This window comes from Equus asinus, chromosome 9 (assembly GCF_041296235.1).
Source record: "Equus asinus isolate D_3611 breed Donkey chromosome 9, EquAss-T2T_v2, whole genome shotgun sequence".
NCBI classification, from domain to species: domain Eukaryota; kingdom Metazoa; phylum Chordata; class Mammalia; order Perissodactyla; family Equidae; genus Equus; species Equus asinus.
In genome coordinates this window covers 53,952,437-53,971,884 of record NC_091798.1, presented here as the reverse complement: position 1 = coordinate 53,971,884, position 19,448 = coordinate 53,952,437, and the positions used below count along the sequence as shown (strand labels likewise).

At 39.3% G+C, this 19,448-nt stretch overlaps 1 protein-coding gene across 24 annotated transcripts in view; it reads left to right on the top strand.

Annotated features, from left to right (window-relative positions):
* Positions 1 to 19,448, top strand: part of SNX24 (sorting nexin 24) — a 140,949-nt gene that overhangs the window by 28,086 nt on the left and 93,415 nt on the right. For 5 of the 24 annotated variants that reach the window (XR_011505882.1, XR_011505883.1, XM_070517507.1 and 2 more), the window contains exons 2-3: positions 13,177 to 13,367; positions 16,582 to 16,646. The exons of 9 other annotated variants lie outside the window; for them this stretch is intronic. Coding sequence is in view for 3 of the 15 variants with exons in the window: in XM_070517507.1 (XP_070373608.1) it covers positions 13,310 to 13,367; positions 16,582 to 16,646 (123 nt within the window). In the remaining 12 variants the exon portion in view is untranslated. Of the gene's footprint in view, positions 1 to 13,176; positions 13,368 to 16,581; positions 16,647 to 17,451; positions 17,587 to 19,448 lie in introns of those variants that run through there. 10 more of the 24 variants (XM_044780506.2, XM_070517511.1, XM_070517509.1 and 7 more) reach the window with 6 other exon arrangements.

Below are 19,448 nucleotides of genomic sequence, written 5' to 3'. Positions count from 1 at the left end.
TTTTTTTCTTGGAAAATACTGTTTTTCTCTTTCTTCCCCCCGCAATTAATCTCTCAATTTCTGTCTGTAAATGTAAAATTTTCAGGGTACTGGCTTTTAAAGTTATGAATAATAACATAAAAATGTAGTTAATTAGGTCACCCAGATATGCAGTTTATTTCCATATCTGGATCAGTGAGGGAAATGGGGGTGGGAGGCTATATAGGGAGAAATGGGAATGAGGGAGGAATTGGGGAAAGCAAGGCAGAGAGACAGAGGGGTGGGGTGTGGGAATGGATGGAGCAGAGCAAGGGAAAGGGGAATGGAGAAAGGTGAAACGGAGGACCGAGCAAGGGGTTGTACAGACCGAGAGGAGGGTCAGCTGGGCTCTGAGCTTCGTGCATATCAGTTAAAAGGTAGGAGATAACTTGTGCATATTTCCAAAAGGTAGGAGGTGACTGTCCTGCAACACGAGTTCCTAATCTTGAGGTTGCATGTAAAGTCTTGCATGTATGTGTGTATGTGTTTCCACAGAGGTCTCCAGATTTTCCAATCTGTGACCCCAAGAAAAGTTGAGAATCACTTACTCCAAATCACGCCTCCAAATGACTTTCCTGCCAAAGCAGACACTGTACTTGGAGTTGTATTTCTGTATATTTAAGGGTTTCCTTCTTTGTTAAGCACTGTTATTAAGTAGTAGCATCTTTCTGTATTTGTTCATATATGGCTAGTATCTAGTTAAATCTCTTGATGTGTCTTGAAATGAACAGATGGCATATCTTCCTGAATATTACCATGATACTTTTTCTTTTCAAATTTTAAAGTAACTTGATTAATTGCTTTAGTGATGGTTAGCTTCTGCCATAACTCTGTGAACTTCTGTTAATGCTTGTGCATTGTATTAAAGTGTTAATGCATCCAGTAAGCTTTCAAAACTGTCAGAAATGTATTACTCAAGATTGTCACATCATTGATTCTTATGTTAGAACTTTGCTTGGACGGATTGATAAATGTTTTCTGTGGTAATATCATTGGTTCTGTAGAGGAAGCAGATTTAGTGTCAGAGTGTTAACTAACATGGTTTGATTTATTCAATGGAATATATAAATGTCCATTTTAACTTATGAAATTAGGATTTGGAAGTCTCAGATATGAAACACATTTTCTAATTTTTCCCTTGGTTCCTGTAGGAATAAGTTTGTCTGACATGAGCTCTGGATCTTCTCTCTGGTTATTGCTGTATTGAATTACCTTCAGTTGTTTCTTTATCTGACAAAACATATGGCAGACAATTAATTTCTCTCAAAAATCTGTACTCAGTAATTACAGCCCCAACAGCAATTAATTCACCTTAAACTCTAATAATAGAGAATGAGCAATAGTGGCTGTAAGGTATGTCAGGTGACAATTACGAGAAAGGTTCTGACAGAAGAGTGGAGGTGTGGGATTGAATAACAGGTGTCAAGGGGTAGGTTTGCTGTGTGGTTACCAAGAGTGAAGAGCATCTTTCTGCTCTTAAAGTTATTCATTATGTTTATCTTTCTCTGGAGCAAGGCAAGAACCTTTGCACACCTTAACTGCTGTACCCTCCCATCCCATTGTCCTTTTTATGTGGGGCAGGATATAGAATTTCTCTTCAGACTTTTTAAACAAAATTATTTTAACAAATCTTTTATCAGTATCTGTACTCACCATTTTTTCCTGCATCCCATTGTTTCCCTCTGAGTTCATGTTTTATTTGTTGAAGTATAGTTCATTTAATTTTAAGCAAGGGTCTCTGGGTGGTAAACATTAATAAACTAAAATAAATTAAGGTAATAAAAAATAAGGAAGGTCTTAATTTTGCCTGTAATCTTGGTTGATAGTTTAGCTCCATTCAGAAGTCTGAGTTGACAGTCATATTTCATCAGCACTTTGAATATATTACTTCCTCATCTCTTGGCATCTGTTGTTGCTAATAAGAAGTCTGCAGTCAGCCTAATTGTCGTTTATCTGTAAGAAATCTGATTTTCTTTTTAATAGCTTTTAAGACTTTTCTCCTTATCTTTGTTCGGCATTTTCATGCCAGTGTGTTCAGGAGAGAATTTATTTTTATTGATCCTTCCTATCACGTTTACTTTTTTCAATCTGAAGACTCATGTCTTCATTCAATTCTTGAAAATTATCGGCACTTGGAACTACTTTTAGATGTATGCAGAAGCTTCTCAATCTATCCTTCATGGCCTTCTGTTACTCTTTCGTATTTTTATGTCCTTATCTTTCTGGCTGTGTTCTGGGTATTTTGCAAGATTTCTCTTCCACTTCACCAATTCTCTCTTTAGCTTTGTCTAATCTGTTGTTTAACTGAAGCACTGAGTTCTTAATTTCACTGTTTATATTTTTCATATATAGTATTTATATTTGATTCTTTTTCATGTCTACCTGTGTGTGTTTTATTTGACCTGCTTTTGTTAATAATTTCTTACTGTTTTTAATGGATGTTATTTCTTCCTTCATCCTTTTGAGCATGTTAAGTGTCCTTAAAATTTTTCAGTTGGCTTTCTTATTTGCATTTTTCCCCCAATCATTGTTTGTTCTCATGTGCTTTAGAATTTTAGTTTGCAGACTTACTTTGAGAGAGAGTTCACCCTCCCTCCATGCCTTGAGCCTCCACGTCTGGTGGTTTGGTGGACTCCTATCCCCTCTGCCCTGTCCCATCTTCCTGGTGTCCAGTTCAGTGCAGGCAGCTATCACTTAGTGAGAGACATAGGATGGTACAGAGGATGGCCAGAGACAGTATAGCGCAAGTTCTCTGGAGCCTGACAGCCTGAGTTCAAATCCTGGTCCTATTGATTGCTTGCATGTTATTTTGGGCATATTTAACATTTTTTGTGCTTCAGTTCCTTGTGTATCAAACGAGGATAATGGTAGCATCTAACTTAAACTATTGTTTTGATGATTCAGTGAGTTGGTGCTCAGAGGAATGTCTGGCACATAGTAGGCACTCAATAAATGTTCTCATATATTGGGAATATTGCAGATCCAGATGAAGCTAACAGGATTTTTGCCCAATACTTGGTTGCTTAACTGCATCAGCCACCTCCTGCTGCCTTGGATATGCGGCTTTGTTTAAGCTGCAGCTCTGGGTGGCAGTAACAGTCTGCAATTTCAAGCAGTAAGTGATCCTAGTTCCCAAGCTGTTTTCTCTCAATATGGACTTTTGATCCCCATTTCACCACAGAAAACAAACTACCAGCCGCCTATGTTTGCTTCTGGTCTTGGAGTTCGCAGGTCATAGATGTAATGGGACCAGAGGGGATATATTTATAACTTTATTTTTAAATAATTTCATATGTACAAAGAAATTGCAAGAATAATACAAAGAATTTTCATTTCTGTATACCTAGATTCATCAATTTTTAACATTTTGCCACTTTTGCTGTATCATTCTCTCCCCTACCCCTCTCTGTTACATATATGTAATTTTTTTCCTGAACCATTGGAGAGTAGGTTGTGTACATTATCCCCTTTGCCCCTCATTATTTCAATGTATATGTCATAAGACAAGAATATTCTCTTAACATAACCACAGTAAAATTGTCAAATCAGGAAGTTTAACAATGACACAATACTTTGTAGTCTATATTCCAAATTTTGTCATTTGTCCCAATAATGTCCTTTATAGCATTTTTTTTTCTCCTAGCACAGAAGCCAGATACACATTATATTTGTTTTCATGTCTTTTTAGTCCCCTTTAGTCTGAAACTGTCTCTTAGCCGTTTTTTGTCTTCCATGAGATTGTCATTTTTGTAAAAGACAGGTTAGTTATTTTATAGACTCCTTCAATTTGGCTTCATCTGATAGTTCCTAGTGGGTAGCTTCAGGTCGTGGATTTAGGGCTGGGAAACTCCCTTAATGATGCTGTGTCCTTCTTAAGGTGTCACATCCAGATGCACATGGGATCTGCTGCCCCTTATTGGTGATGCTAATGTTGACCAACTGGTTAGGTTTTGTTGGTTTTCACTAATGTATATTTACTATTTTTCCTTTTGTAATTAATAAGTAACATTTGGAGAGACACTTTGAGATTATATATTCTCTTCCTCATCAAATATTTTCTCCTTGACTGAGCATTCATCGATGATTCTTACCTGAGTAGGTTTTGACTGTGGTGTTGGCAAAATGGAGGTTTTCTAACTCCTCATTCTGTCTCTTTAGCAAAGAGGTTTCCCCTTAGAGGGGATTTTTAAAGCATGAACTTACAGCCCTGTATTGACCATTAAAGTCCCCAGTGTTATCCTTTCTTTGGCTATAATTAATTATTTTTAAGGAAATGAGACTTAGATGAGCAGTGAATTTAACCATAATCCTTTTTGTGTCTATTCAAAAACGTTAATTATTAGTTGTTATAATTAACTTTTCTTTACTTTCTCCCACCTTTCAAGAATAATATAGTTCAGTATATACCCTTCCAGACAAAGTGCAATCAGAACATAATTATTGTTCTGCTGATTTCTTTTTCACATTGAGGATTTAGGTATCAAATATTTTTGACCTTACGAAACTTTACCCAACACTTTTTACCTAAGAATATTTTTTTTCTGGTTGAAATTGTTCAAGAGTGTTGACTTTTAAAATGCTTATTTTTATTTATTCTAATATTAACATAGGCTATGTTTTAAAATACTGATGAAAGGTAACTTTAAGACCTCTCTCAGGCAAAGTGTTAAATACAAAAAGCAAGTTACCAAATGCTATGTACAGTAGGAGACTATTTTTGGGAAAAAATACCAAATCAATTTTATTTCTATAGATATGCACACCAAGTTGATAATCATGGTTACACTTGGAAAGATACTGTTTTAGGGGTGGGAAAATATGGGAATTTTAACTTTGTTTCATTTGCATTTTTTACAGTGTTAATGTATCCATACTTTTTAGTAAAATAAAGTACAATCCATTTTTTTAAAGTATAGGTTTTGCATTATTACCTTACAAAATTTTTGGTTGTCTCCTCCCACACTTATTGGTATTCTAGCAATAGTAAATTCTCCCAAAAAAAAGCCTCTCATTATTCTGGAGAAATTTATCTGGATCTTCAAGTTTGGCTAAAAATTAAATTGACTTTGATCTGATTTATTTATGTATAAACTGACTTTTTCAAACTCTTATTGTTATGTTCAGCTATGTTATTCTTTGAATAGACTTTTTTGGGCTGGCCAGGAAAATTAACGTTTCTGTGAAGAAATGTGTTGTGTTAGATATTGACTTAGGAACAAGCTTAAGAACAAGGTGTGTGAGTAAGTTGGAGACTGTCTAGTGACGAACACGGTGCTTCTGTCAGGGAAATAGGAATTGTGAGTGAGAATGTGCGTGTTGTGAGATCAAAGGCGGTAAGTCTGTACAAACAATGGAGCAGTCATAGCAGCAAACTTGGAGTAGGACCTACAAACAATGGTGTAGTCATAGCAGCAGACTTATTTCTTCTTGTTTTTTCCCCAATGATTAATTTTGAAGAAATACTGACAGTATAATACAAGGAACACATTTTGACTCAGATCATCAGTTGTTAACATTTTGCCACTTTTGCTTTGTTCTCTTTCTCTGTCTCTCTCTCCACACACACACACACACACACACACACACACACACACACAGAGGTTTTTTTTGGATAAACCCTTTGAAAGTAAGTCACACGCTTACTTTCACCTCTGAATCACAACATTTCACTCTTTGAACCCAGTGGTTAACTAGAGGAATTACCTTTGCCTGAATAAGCTATTTACATTGATAGATGCAAAATGGTGATTTTTCTAATTCTGTCATTTTAGATTTATTAACTGGCATTCTTCTGTGAAGAGGAGCTTATCCCCTTCCTACTTCCCCTCTGGTATCTTTAAAGATTCATGAGTTTTTGTTAATTAACAGTTTTTTCTAGTGTTGTCATTATTCTGTTTAATAGCCAAATTGTCACAGATTTGTCCCATGGAATCTTCTTCAAGTTGTGTCCTTCTGACATGACCCCATTTGTCTTTAATCACCATTTCTTGCTGTCCAACAAGATATGCAGGTTCACCTTATCCTTTCCCAGTTCTAGACTTTTCCAAGGACCCTTCCTTCCTTTTAGTGGGAAATGGTGTCTAGAAACAAAGATCTGGATGCTAGGTGCAGTATGATTTATCAAGCAAGTAATAAAGCGTGCTTTCAGTACATAAAACTAGGAAATATAGTTAGTATATATTTTATATATACGTCTATATATTTAAAACTATGAGTATATACACATATTTTAAATTATAATATTTCACTTCATATGTCTTTCTTTTTCATACATAAGAATTCCAGCATTTCAAGACCCAGATTTATTCTAACAATAAACCTACTAAATAAAATTGAAGATTTTGTGCAATCATTTTTGTCTTAGAGTATGTCCCATTTTGTTTGTGTAGTCACAGTACTGTGTTCAAAAGTTACTTGAATTTGGGCCGGCCTGGTGGCGCAGCAGTTGTATGCGTGCGTTCCGCTTTGGTAGCCTGGGGTTCGCTGGTTCAGGTCCTGGGTGCGGACGTGGCACTGCTTGGCGGGCCATGCTGTGGCCGGTGTCCCACATATGGAGTGGAGGAAGATAGGCACGGATGTTGGCTCGGGGCCAGTCTTCCTCAGCAGAAAGAGGAGGGTTGGCAGCAGATGTTGGCTCAAGGCTAATCTTCCTCAAAAAAAAAAAAAAAAGAGTTACTTGAATTAATTATTTACTCTTTTTGTTATATTAGAAATTTAACGTGCACTTAGGTTCTTTTTATATTCGATTGGTGAGTTTGTGTTTTTCCGTCTTTTTATTTAACTTAAATTTATGAATACATAGAAAAATTTATTTGGTTTAAAACTATATAAAAAGGTTATTTTTGGAAAAGTCTTGCTCCCCTTGCATCCTATGCATGTATCTATAGGTAAACCATTTTTATTAGGTTCTAGTTTATGCTTCTTTTGCTTTGCTTTGTGCAGACATACACACCCCCCGCACACTCACTTATCCCTAATATATCTCCATTTCTTATTATATTTCCCTTCCTTATTTTTTCTGTCTTAACAAGTCATGTCCTATTTTATAATCTTTTTTCCTTGGTTATTTTTTTCAGCCACTGTATCCTAGAAAATGCTCCATGTAAGTTCATAAGAATCTTCCTCATTTGCGATGGCTACATGATACTTCACTGTGTGGCTGGACCATAGTTCATCCAACTAGTGTCATGGACGGGCATTTGGGTGTTTTCACTATTTTGCTGTTACACCTAATGCTCTTACAGCAAATTTTTTATGAGCAACTGCTATAGACAAGGCCTTGTCTTAGTGCTGCTTGGTGATAGATTGAAGAATAAGGTGTATTTTCTGCCCTTGAAGTGCTCACAGTCTGGTGGAGGGAAGTTTTCAGAAATGGGCTAGGAAGAGAAGTGGCCCAGTACCAAGTAGTTAAATAGAATTTGGATATTCTCAGTATTCTCATTATCTGACTGCAAATTTTCTTAGAAGCAGGATAAAACAAATATATGGGAGTACATATTATGCTGTACTTTAGCTTCCAAGTAAAAATAAAAAGAAACCTTTTAAGTTGAGATACGTACTCTTCAATAAATCAGTGTTTAGTAAATTTGCGCTACAATTGCTAGATTTCATTAAATTGTTTTAATCTAACAGCACTTTCTAAAGGTAAAATATTAGGGAAATTTTTCTCTTACTGATGTTATTCAGCCAAAATAGTAAGTCTCTTTTATTTATTGTGTCTTTCTTTTTTAATTTTATTTTTATTTATTTTTTTTTTTGAGGAAGATTAACCCTGAGCTAACATCTGCTGCCAATCCTCCTCTTTTTGCTGAGGAAGACTGGCCCTGAGCTAACACCTGTGCCCATCTTCCTCTACTTTTTATATGTGGGATGCTTGCCAAACCGTGCCGTGTCCGCATCTGGGATCCGAACCAGCGAGCCACGGGGGACGACACGGAATTTGCGCACTTAACCGCTGTGCACCAGGCCGGCCCCTATTGTGTCTTTCTTTTTAAACTTCTTATCTCACTTTCGTTCCTAAAAACAAATACGGTTGCACAGCCCATTCATCGTTTTGGGGAACTGGTTGCCTTGGTTTACAGTGTATTTGTTTGATTTTTGAAATACAGTTTTTAGAGTCAAATGTTTAGTGCATATCAAGTCAACATTCCTTTTTAGTTCCATGCATTTATTAGATGGTATTACAGAATATTTAATGTGGATGTAGAACCCCATTCTGAATATATTGGTGTTACTACATTCATTGCAAATTATGTGCAGTGCATTATCTGTATGTCATGATTACCGTTTTAGTTTTTGGTTTGTGGTTACACCTGGCCTATACGTCTTGGCTCAGGGACCTTAGAAACCGAGCACGTGGAATCCTTGGTTACAGTTTTCTAACTGACTGAACAGTATGTGGCCTCTTTCTTTTTGAGTTCTCCTGCTTCACTGTGTAGGTTTGTTCTGCCCTCGTAACTGCCCATTCATTGCCCGTTCCAACCTTGACATTCATTCTGCAATGATGAACCCCACAAAACCTATAGATACTAATTTCCAGAGAAAGTTTCAAATAGATACTCTGTATATCTGAAGGACAGTTTTGTAAATTGTGTTAATTTGTTTTAAGAATAGCTTATATTTTATTTTATTTTTTTATTTTTATTTTTTTGAGTAAGATTAGCCCTGAGCTAATATATGCTGCCCATCCTCCTCTTTTTTGCTGAGGAAGATTGGCCCTGAGCTAACATCCATGCCCATCTTTCTCTGCTTTATATGTAGGATGCCTGCCACAGCATGGTTTGATTAGCAGTGTGTAGGTCTGTGCCCGGGATTCAAGCCGGTGAACTCTGGGCCGCTGAAGCAGAGTGTGCAAACTTGACCACTATGCCACCTGTTTTATTTTAATTATGCCAAAAAAAATATGAAAAGCTTAGAGGGCATATATATATATATTTTTTTTTTTTGGCGGGGGTAGGGGTGGGAAAGATTGTCCCTAAGCTAACATGTGTTGCCAATCTTCCTCTTTTTGCTTGAGAAAGATTGTCCCTGAGCTAACATCTATGCCAGTCTTCCTCTGTTTTGTATGTGGGATGCTGCCACAGCATGGCTTGATGAACAGTATGTAGGTCCACGCCTGGGATCCAAACCCATGAACCCCAGGCCACCGAAGCAAAGCTATGACCTTAACCACTACGCCACCAGGCTGGCCCCGAGATTATACAATTCTTTTTAATTGTATAAGAAATGATGATCTTTTGTTTTATCATGTATTAATGTTTTTTCCCCAATTGCTTTCTTATAATTCATTTCATATTAGTATCTTGCCTTCATGCTACTTAATTTTTAATGGTTTATATAATTGTGAATAACCCTAGTGTGCTACTTTGCTTTCCATACATACCATTTCAAAATAATATGAATCTTGTTTATTGGTTTTCGGAATCAATTTATGGATAGTGAGTGAAAACTTGGTGGTGATGTCAAAACAATATAAATGTTAGGAATTTTTAACAGTATAAAAGTAAAAGAATAGCTGATGAATGGGAGAAGGAGGTAAGAAGAGGTTCAGGGAGAAATTTAGAAGTACACATGAGGATCTTGTAGAGGGTTATTTCATGTTATAAAAGTAACCAGTAGAAGAACTAGAAATAACTTCCAAATATTGGGGAGGGGTAAGCAAAGTGAGAAGTAATAGAATGAGCTGAATTTTCATCTTTCGTACGGGGGTCATTAGACATTTTTTAGGGTTGAAAAATCAAAAAGTAGAAGAATATGTATATTAATCCAGTTCTGGAGGTGACTACCAGAAGACTTAAAAGTAGAAACGTTTTTAAAAAGGAGTTGCCTCTGGGTTGGAGCAGGGAACCATTCATTGCCTTGCTTTATAATGACTTGTCTATGCATTTGATGTGTCCCTCTGTACACAAGTTAATTTTAAAAATTTTAATATGTATTTGTAATAGAAAGTTATAGACAGTAAAGTACAGAGAAAATAAACCTAGGGAATAGGTTTAGTCATTCACTTATCCATGATTAACTTATCCCATTTTCATTAATTTTAGGTAAAACATGTCTTAATTTTAACATGATGTCATCTCTAACTAATGTAATACATTAGAGCCAGGTTTAAAGGGCGAGTGATTTACTGGTGGAGAGTTCATTGCTGTTTGGATTTAGAAGTCAGCCCTCCTGAGATAGTTCACACCACCTCACATCCCATATCTTGGGTAGGGATGTAGGCACCTTTGGGTCCTGGTGACTTGACACAGAGCCGCAGGTGGGCTGTCTTCTTTGTGTAAAGGCCCTCAGCTGGGGATCAACTGTCACCCCCCTTAGGGGAGAGTTTTCCCAAGTGTTCCTTGAGTGCCACCAGCCACTTCCTTTCCAGGTCAGTGCCCTGCTTCAGCAGTTGTCCCTGCCACCCCCACCACGCCTCTCCAGCTTGCCAAAGAAAGTCTCCACTTCTCCTTATTTGAGCCAAGATAGGGCTGATTTCAAAATAAATTTCACCCAGAAACAAAAGGAGAAGCCAAATACAAAAGCAAAAAATGCAGCAGGATAGAAATGGGTGAGACTGCGACACAGAGTTGTTTCTTTGTTTGTTGTTTATTCTTAGGATAATGAGGTCTCAGATCTTGGGCATGCGTCGTAATGCCCCTCTTCCATACCCGTGGCAGACGTTGCTAACTGATCCCAGCCCTCCTTTCTGTTGACTCAGCCTTGGAAACTTAGCAGTACAGTGTAGCCATCTTAGTCAATCAGATTTGGCATTCAAGATGCATATCCTATTCTTAAGATAATTGTCTTCTGTCAACAAGTTGACTTCGCAGAGGGAGCTTAGCACGCACACATTCGTGGCATTCTATCTGGTTCTGCCTGACTGAAACCGATTTAGTTGCTGCTGGCTAAGGCTGGGTCTGCTCTCAGACCTTGGTGACCTCCATGGCAGTCACCATTCCTGTCATCTTGGAAACATCCCATCCTGTCCCAAACCCTTCTGTTTCTATTTTAAAGTTAGACCACCTTAGTTCTCCAGATTTCTGATGAATGCTCTACTTACTTGCCCATATTTTTAACACCTGCTTTATCTCCAGTTTCTTTTTCTCTCTTTGGCCAAATTCAACAATAGCATGTGTACAGTCAGGAAAAAAGTCTTGTAAGTCTTGCCTTGTTTCTGTGATAGACCACAGCCTATTTATAATAGGACACAACTTATTTATAATAGGACACAGCTTGTTTATAAAGCAGCTCACTCCTCCTAACTACTATTTTCTTGGTTTATATGATTTTTAAAAATTATCACGTTATGTGACTGCCCTCAACCAAACATATTGACTTTAGTGAGGTCTGAGGTTTAACTCCAACCACTAAAAATAAATGGTTATGGCTTTTTGAAAATGTGAACTGAATGCTTAAGCAAAGCCTCCAGAAACCCTATGTGTGTCAGTCTCCTGGTGCTCCGTAACTTAAAATGGAAACATGGCATATGTGGCCTTTCTTCTAGCTGATTTCTAATATCAAGTCAATACAGCATTTTAGAATATTTTACTTAATTAAAGTGTCATTTAACATGAGACGCATGAACATATGCATTTCAGAGGCCTCTGCCCATGCGTGAATTTTTGGATCTTGTCTTCATTGCCTCATCAGTATGCCAGTAGGTGTCACTGTGTACATTAAATGGAAATCAAAGATGTCATTAAGTGTATTTCCAAAATTAAGTATCATTAAGAGAGTTTTTTCAAAAAGAGAGCTCCCAACAGTAAGCAAGCATATTTTTACCCCTTCCTTTTTTTTATTTCAAAAAATTATCTTCTTAGGCTGTTTTCAGAAAACATAACACCTTTCCCCCATCCTGCTGTCTTACTACCTTATATGAGCTCTTACATACATGTAAGCATAGTTGTTTTGAGTGCATTCATAAGAACCAGAAGACAACACATAGCCTAATGTATTAGATTGAAGGGGTGGATCGTTTCGCACTTGTGTGTGTCACTCTCCTGGTGTAGAACTGTATTGCTAGAAACATTTTAGGGGGACGAGGGGTAAGATTTCTTCACTCCAGATATTTAGTTGTGACAATACAAGAGTATCTTTAAAAATCTAAAAAGATGCAGTGAATACATCTGTGTGTGTGCAGCATACATATTTACCACCTGAAGATTTTTTTAACAGGTATTTTTAGACAGTATATATTTATTAGGCTACTCCTCAGATTTCTGGATTTTTCTGTAACAAACAAACTTCACTGATCATGTTTTCTATAATGTTAGCAGAATTTAATTGTTTAAATATCTGAGATTTTTTCTGTGGGCTCACTCTTCTGCTCACCCCTTCAAAAAATGAAAATATTTGACTTTTTGCCTTCTATTGCTTTTGGGCGGAAAAAAGCAAGATACTCACGTATTCATCTATAAACCTTTGATATTAAGGTCAGCAGTGTCATAGAATGCTTTCTTCAGTTTAGTAATGTAAATCAAGACTGTACAAATGTTCCGGAAAGCTCTGTGTGTGTTTGTGTGTGTATGTGTGTGAACATTGTGTTCTGTTGTCTGAAATACTCATGTGTGATTTTCCCATTCAGAAGAACATTGGTGTTCCTTTCACGCAGAGTGACTTAGAGAAGGCTCGTGGTGGCTGAGAGTACCTGTGTGAAACTTCAGGGCATACATGCGCTCCTGCAGAGTCAGTGTTAACTTACTTTCGACCTTATTTTCTCTTATATTAATAATAAAAACGGAGGTATGTTCCTTCTATCTAATGGCAAGGGGAAAATTGGCTGCAAGACATAATACATATGCAATTAAAATGCAGTGGGGCTTACTCAGAATTCCTTTCCATTTCTAACTCTTTAAATCAGTAATTAAAATCCCAGCCCTTGTAGGCGCTGTGGTACACTGCAGTGAGCCATGCGCCCGGGGCCAGCGTGTCCGGGCTGCAGCCGATCCACCAGCGCTCTGGCTGTGTATTTCTGGGCAGAGCTCAGATTTTTCAGTTCTCTGGTCTGGGAAGAGGGAGACAGGTGTTGTTCCGAATGTTAAATATGGGTTTAGCTGAACCAATGACATTTCGTTTCTTAAAAGCAAAAGTGAAATCAAAGTAAATATGGAAAAATGTAAACATCTGTTAAATCTTGATGGTGGGTAGATAAGTCTGTTTATACTGTTTCCTACCCAGAGACTCTGATCTAACTGGTCTGGTTGGAGGCCTGGACAGTGATACTTCAAACGGTTCTTCAGGTAACTAATGTGCAGCCAGGATTGAGAACCACTGGTCTACAGGGCTTCTTACTACCAAGCAGACAGGCCAGATGTGGTTGATGGAGCGGTTTCCAAATCTGAGTCCAAGAACTGGTGTCAAAGAACCTTGTAAGTGTTCCCTATCCTTTGGTGGGTATGGGATGGTGGCTAGAGGCTTACAGTATGGATGCATGGTGGGCGCTGGGTGTCCTGGCCTTTTTTTTTTTTTTTTTGAGGAAGATTAGCTCTGAGCTAACTACTGCCAATCCTCCTCTTTTTGCTGAGGAAGACTGGCCCTGAGCTAACATCCATGCCCATCTTCCTCTACTTTATACGTGGGATGCCTACCACAGCATGGCTTTTGCCAAGCAGTGCCATGTCCACACCCGGGATCTGAACCGGCAAACCCCGGGCCACCGAGAGGCAGAACATGTGAACTTAACCGCTGCGCCACCGGGCCGGCCCCATGTCCTGGCTATTTCTGAGAGCTGCTTTTTCTCGATGGTGTTTCCCTTGATTTGAAATCTTTGCTCTTTTCCATTCCTGCTGGATTAACTTTCACCACCTGCTGCCAGCCTCCACCCTGAGATCTCTGCTCCACCTGAAGGAGCCCAGTCTCCTCTGCTCTTTCATCGCTGTAGTCTTCAACATCTGCCTGGCTGGAAGTCATGGTGATTTTGGAGCTAGAGTAGTAAATCCCTTGCTGTTGGTAGGATTCTGGCGACAGATGATCTGAGTGGAGGGTTGGCACTGACTGTAGCAACAGTAGCTTCAGTGAACTTATTTCTTTAGCTATCATGAAGTCAATGGAAATTTACTGTTTGCACCAGAAAAAAAATTCTTTAACATATAGTCTATCAGAAATGCTTCTGTTGAGTAATATAAAGTTCCTTCAACACTTACATGAGCATTGACTCATTGCTAGGTGCTTCCCAGAATGATGAAGTAATTCAAAGAGATCTTAGTCTTCAAGGACTGTGTATCCTCTTATGAGAATAATTCTCATGATGGCGGGGGCAGGGTGGGGGGTACTTTTTCTTATTAAGAATGATTAACTCACTGGTGCAGAAACCAATGGCCTTAGTAGAAGCAATTTTTAAGATGTGAAAATATAAAACCTTTTTAAAAAATTAGGAGCAGGGAACATGTAAGTCTGTGTATGAGAAAGTATGTTCAAATTTCGGTTCTGAAAGGCCATATGGAAATGGGTATTATGTATTATTAGAAAGCATAACTGGAGAAAGATAAACTCTCACCTGTCAAAGACCTGAGAGCCATAATTTTATTCCTTTACCCTTATAAGTATTGGTCCTTTTTGAGAGGGAAAATGATCTAGATATTTAAATATTGCTAGTATTTATTATGAGGAACTTTTCCATACTACCTAAGTTTTGGATTTCTTGAAATGTAGTTTGTTTTCTTTTCATTTAGCAAGTATTTATTCTTTTCCTAATTTATGCCTTGTACTGTGAGTGACGCTGAGGAGACTGTAGAAAAGAAATAAAATGCAATTTCCTTCATGTAGGAATTAATAGACTATTTGAAGAGATTGCAGTTACAACAATGAAAACTAGCCGCTTAGAAGTTGGAGACGATCAGGCGGGCCCAGGGGGCTGGCATGCAGCGGATATTTGGGCATCCCAGCCCTGTTATTGCCCAAGTTCTAGAACTTCTCGCTCCTCTGCTGGCTTTGTTCCGTACGCCTACCCCCGTTCAAGGTTTACCTCGCCTCTGACTCTTTTGACTTTGTCTCCTGTCATTGCTCCTTGGACTTGACAAGTATATCTTTCAGGATCTTGACTCTCCGTCCTCTCCCTTGGAGTGTCCTGCACACTTGTTCCTATTCTCTCTGACCTTGACCTCTGGGGGTAAACACAGTGCCCAGTTGGTGCCTTATCTCAGGTCTCTCCTCCATGGTGGCTCATCTGGAATTAGTCTGCCCTGTCTTGCTTCCTACTGGGTGTCTGCATCTAGGTAGCCTGTAGGTACCTAAATTCAAGATGTCCCATGCTGATTTCGTTATCTCCATTCCTTCTTTCTCTCTTTCAAAAACAAATGATATTTTTTTGCCCTCTGTATCTTTGAGTCCAGACATCACCATCTACCCAGGTTCCCAACATAAAATCTCAGGATACTCATCGTCTCTCCCTCATCTGGGCACTCAGCTATTTACAGAAATATCCGTGGTGTCTGGTCCCTGCTCCCAGTCCCCTCCACGTTCCCTGTGTACTCGCAGTGGCTGCGCCACCTCTCTTCTATAGAAGGTTCTCCCTTCTGTGTCCTTCCACGCCTCTTTTAAATTTGCCTTTCTGAATATTTCTGCTGCCTCTTGGCTATCTGCAGGCTGAAGGTCAGACTTGTAGGTATGGTTGAGACAAGCCCCTTCCCAATCCTGTCCCAGGCTGCCTCTCCAAGCTTCTCTCAACTGGCCCCCCCATCTCCCCTCCCCCAAGATTCAGCCAAGTTTCACCTCATAGCAGTTTGTTAACGTTGCACAGGTGGATCATACCAATTCTGGATGTCTATCTTTGTACTTATTGTTCCCTAGTCCTGGAGTGTCCTCCACCTCTCTGGGTCCATGTCTGCCCTGTACACAGAGAATCCAGTACCCAGCTCAGAAACTTGCTCCTCTGTGAATCCTTACCTAACTATTCCAGATAGAGTTGGTTGCACTCTCCTCTGCACGTTTAATGTACCCTGTTTATGTCTCTTTCATACCACCCTTAGCCCTGTGTGATGGTCATCAGTGAACAAGTCTGTCCCTCCACAGGTCTGTCAACTCTGACCCGCAGATCATGCTTTATGCTTCTAGTTATCTCCTGTGTACTGTGCACCTACACAGTGTTCAGGCCATCTGTGTTGGATGAAAGATAGGCCATGTTGAATGGAGTTTTAAAACTTGGAAAGTTTTTGGCCATATATTTAATGTTGAGTTTTGGTTTGCTTTTTTTTTGCTGAGGAATATTTTCCCTGATCTAGCATCTGTGCCAGTCTTCCTCTATTTTGTGTGTGGGTCACTGCCACAGCATGGCCACCGACAAGTGGTGTACTTCCACACCCGGGAACTGAACCCATGCTGCTGAAGTGGAGTGTGCTGAACTTAAGCACTTGGCCATGGGGCTGGCTCCAAGTTTTATTTCTTAATTATCCTTAAATTTTGGTTTACTGAAGGTACCTGCCCTATGCTCTTATAATTTAAAGCATAATTACTTGTGAATCTCTTTGGAAAGAGTATGTTTCTAAATTTTTATACTATTGATAATCTCCTACTTTGCTACATTTATGATGTCATTGCATTTGGTGGACGATTGTTTCTAATTAAAATACCCCATTTACTACACAGGTATGTTCTGGTTCTCTTCTTCTCCTAGGTATGCAACATTGTCCACTAACTACATCAAAAGTTATGTAAGTATAATACCTATTAAAATTAAAAACGTAGACTTATGAACGTTGTGTCTAGTTGGTCCTAGAATTAAATGGCACAGTAGGGACAGCAGATGTTATATTTGGTTTTTGCAGCCCTTATAAATTCTTGGGTTACATGCGTTCAGTTTAGCATAGTTTCAAAAATTAGAGCAAGAGAAGCTTGGGAATCAGTTGTTGAAGTAGAGCAGTCACCCAATGGAATGTCTAGTTTTGTAAAAAATATATATACATATTATTTATTTAATTATTTTAAGTGTCTAAATGCCTTTTCCTCAAATCTAAAATTATATACTAGGTTTTACAAAATTGTCTTATAGTTACACTTTTGTCTTTATTTTATAGACACTTAAATTGTTGGTAATTTGCATAGTGATCAGATAATTTGGCTTCATGTATTTTGTCCCATTCAACGTGCTGTTTAATATGAACTTTGTGGGGTCTGGCCCCATGGCCGAGTGGTTAAGTTCATGTGCTTCGCTTAGGCGGCCCAGGGTTTCACCGGGTCGGGTCCTGGGCGCAGACCTAGCACCGCTCATCAGGCCATGCTGAGGTGGCGCCCCACGTAACAAAACTAGAAAGACCTACAACTAGAATAAACAACTATGTACTGGGGGTGCTTTGGGGAGAAAAAAAAAAAAAAAGAGGAAGATTGGCAGCAGATATTAACTCAAGGCCAATCTTTAAAAAAAAGAAAGAAAAATGAACTCTGTGACCAAGGGAACACAGCTAAGGAAGCCACATGTTATTCATTGATAATAAAATTCGTTTTTCTTTTGACTTTGAGTGTGCCTATGTGGAAGAAGACAACCTGGTGCTCCGGGCGTGCTCAGAGCGGCCGTTGGGCATCTACCCAGTCAAGAGCTGCCACAGTCGGCTTCTAAGGGTCTGATGTAGGTGTTAGCTCCCAGGAGTCGTTTAAGTAAGTGTGTGAGAACATAGATATTTCAGTTCGGAAAAGTTCTTCCAAGATCTTAATGTCCTCAGTGGAAGTATACGTTAGAACATACTGTGTATTTATAACCCACATTCCGGCTATGTGGATGTGAAAGCGTAAAGTAGGCATATTTGATTTGAAGCTGTTTTTTGGGGTGGTAGGTAAGGATCCTGATTTCATCCTGAGGTTATCAGCAAGGGGTGGAGAGTGGAGGGAAGTGGGAGACTGGGAGGTGGGAAGAGTTGTGTGGGAAGGTTGGTTCCTGACAGTTGGTTCGTTCTGACAGTGCACGTGAGAGCTCCCACCACCCATGAGAAGCCTGTGAGTCTTGACCTTCACTGTGTTGATTGGGGGTGGCCATCTCAGCCACTCATCCAGGAGGTTTGGTAAATACAGGTACTCCTGGTTAACTGCCTCCAAAGGTCTTCATGATAAAGCATCGCAGCTTGCTCCTGGGAACGCCCGTTTGGAGATCTGCCCACATTTTCTGAACACAAGTTTCAGGTCCTTCTCACTTTCCAACTCAGATATTACTCCTGTCTGTAAAATTACCTGTGTAATTTTGGCTTTCAGATTCAAGGACATTACTTAAGAATTCAAATTTAAATGAATTTTATCTGACCACTCACTATCTTCCTTGTTAAACTCACTCCCATCAGTTATAGTCTAGTCCATTGAGTTGTGAATGTCTCAGGATTAATCATTCAACCACAATTAAGTACCTACTCTGTGGCAAGGACTCAATTAGGTACTGGAGACAGAATTAGAATAACAGCTAAGAGTGAGGTGGAGGCTATGTCTATCAAAACACATACATATGAAACAATGAACCACAAACATGGTAGGTGTATACAAAGAGCTCTAAGACCGCAGAACCTGCATGGAGTGGACTGTTCCTCTGCATTCTTAGAGTGGCTACCTAACTTATCATCCATACTGACATACTTTTAAAGAAAAAGGTGGTGGTATTGATCATTGCGCTGGGATAACAGCGGTAAACCTGGGCTGTCTGGGGACAGCGGGAGTGCGTGGTTACTCTCTCCACTTCCCACCCTGCACCTGGCTCGCTCTGGGTTCCTCCGCGCTGCCGTGCTTATTATTGTCTGCCATCACGCACCTTACAAGATTACAAATTTAACCACTGTCATGTGCCTTATTAATTGTGAATACAGCAGAGTGGGTCTGATTTGAACTAACTTTTTGCTTCCAGTTAGGCCCAAATAGAAAACCTATAAAAGAAAAAGTATTTGGAAAATAACATGTGGCCTGTGGTTCAGAAGCACTGAGTTTACAAGGGCCCTCAGGCATACATTTTGGTCAGGGTGGTTGAAAAAGAAATTTTATTCTAGTGATCTCAAAATCCAAAAAAATGAAGCTGAAGCATTTTGTATGGTGTGATCTGTAAAATGGCAAAACTTATAGTATTTCTTGAAAAATCTAATGTGTTTGAAGTACACTTACCACTTTTGTGCTTTTCTGTTAACTTTTTTTCATTATGCACGCTGGTGCTATAAATAAAAAGTCGGAAGCTTCACCAGAAAATCCCGTGTTCAGATGTGCGTAAACCTCCCCCGGGAGGCCTGGCCGGTGCTGGCATGGCCTTCCTTAGGGAGAGTGGTCAGGGTGTGTTCACTGAGCAACTGCACCTGGTGCGTGCTGGGTGGGGCACTGTGCTGGGCCCTGAGGACACCCAGGGGAGACCTAGCCTCTGTCTTCAAGAAGCCTCAGGTCTGAGGGGGAGGCCCACACGTAAAGTAGATCACCGAGCTTGAACAAGCTGTTATTAGAGCCCAGAGGAGAGCTGTGGTCTTTGCCTGAAAAAACAAAAAAGAAACAGAACTGGGCTG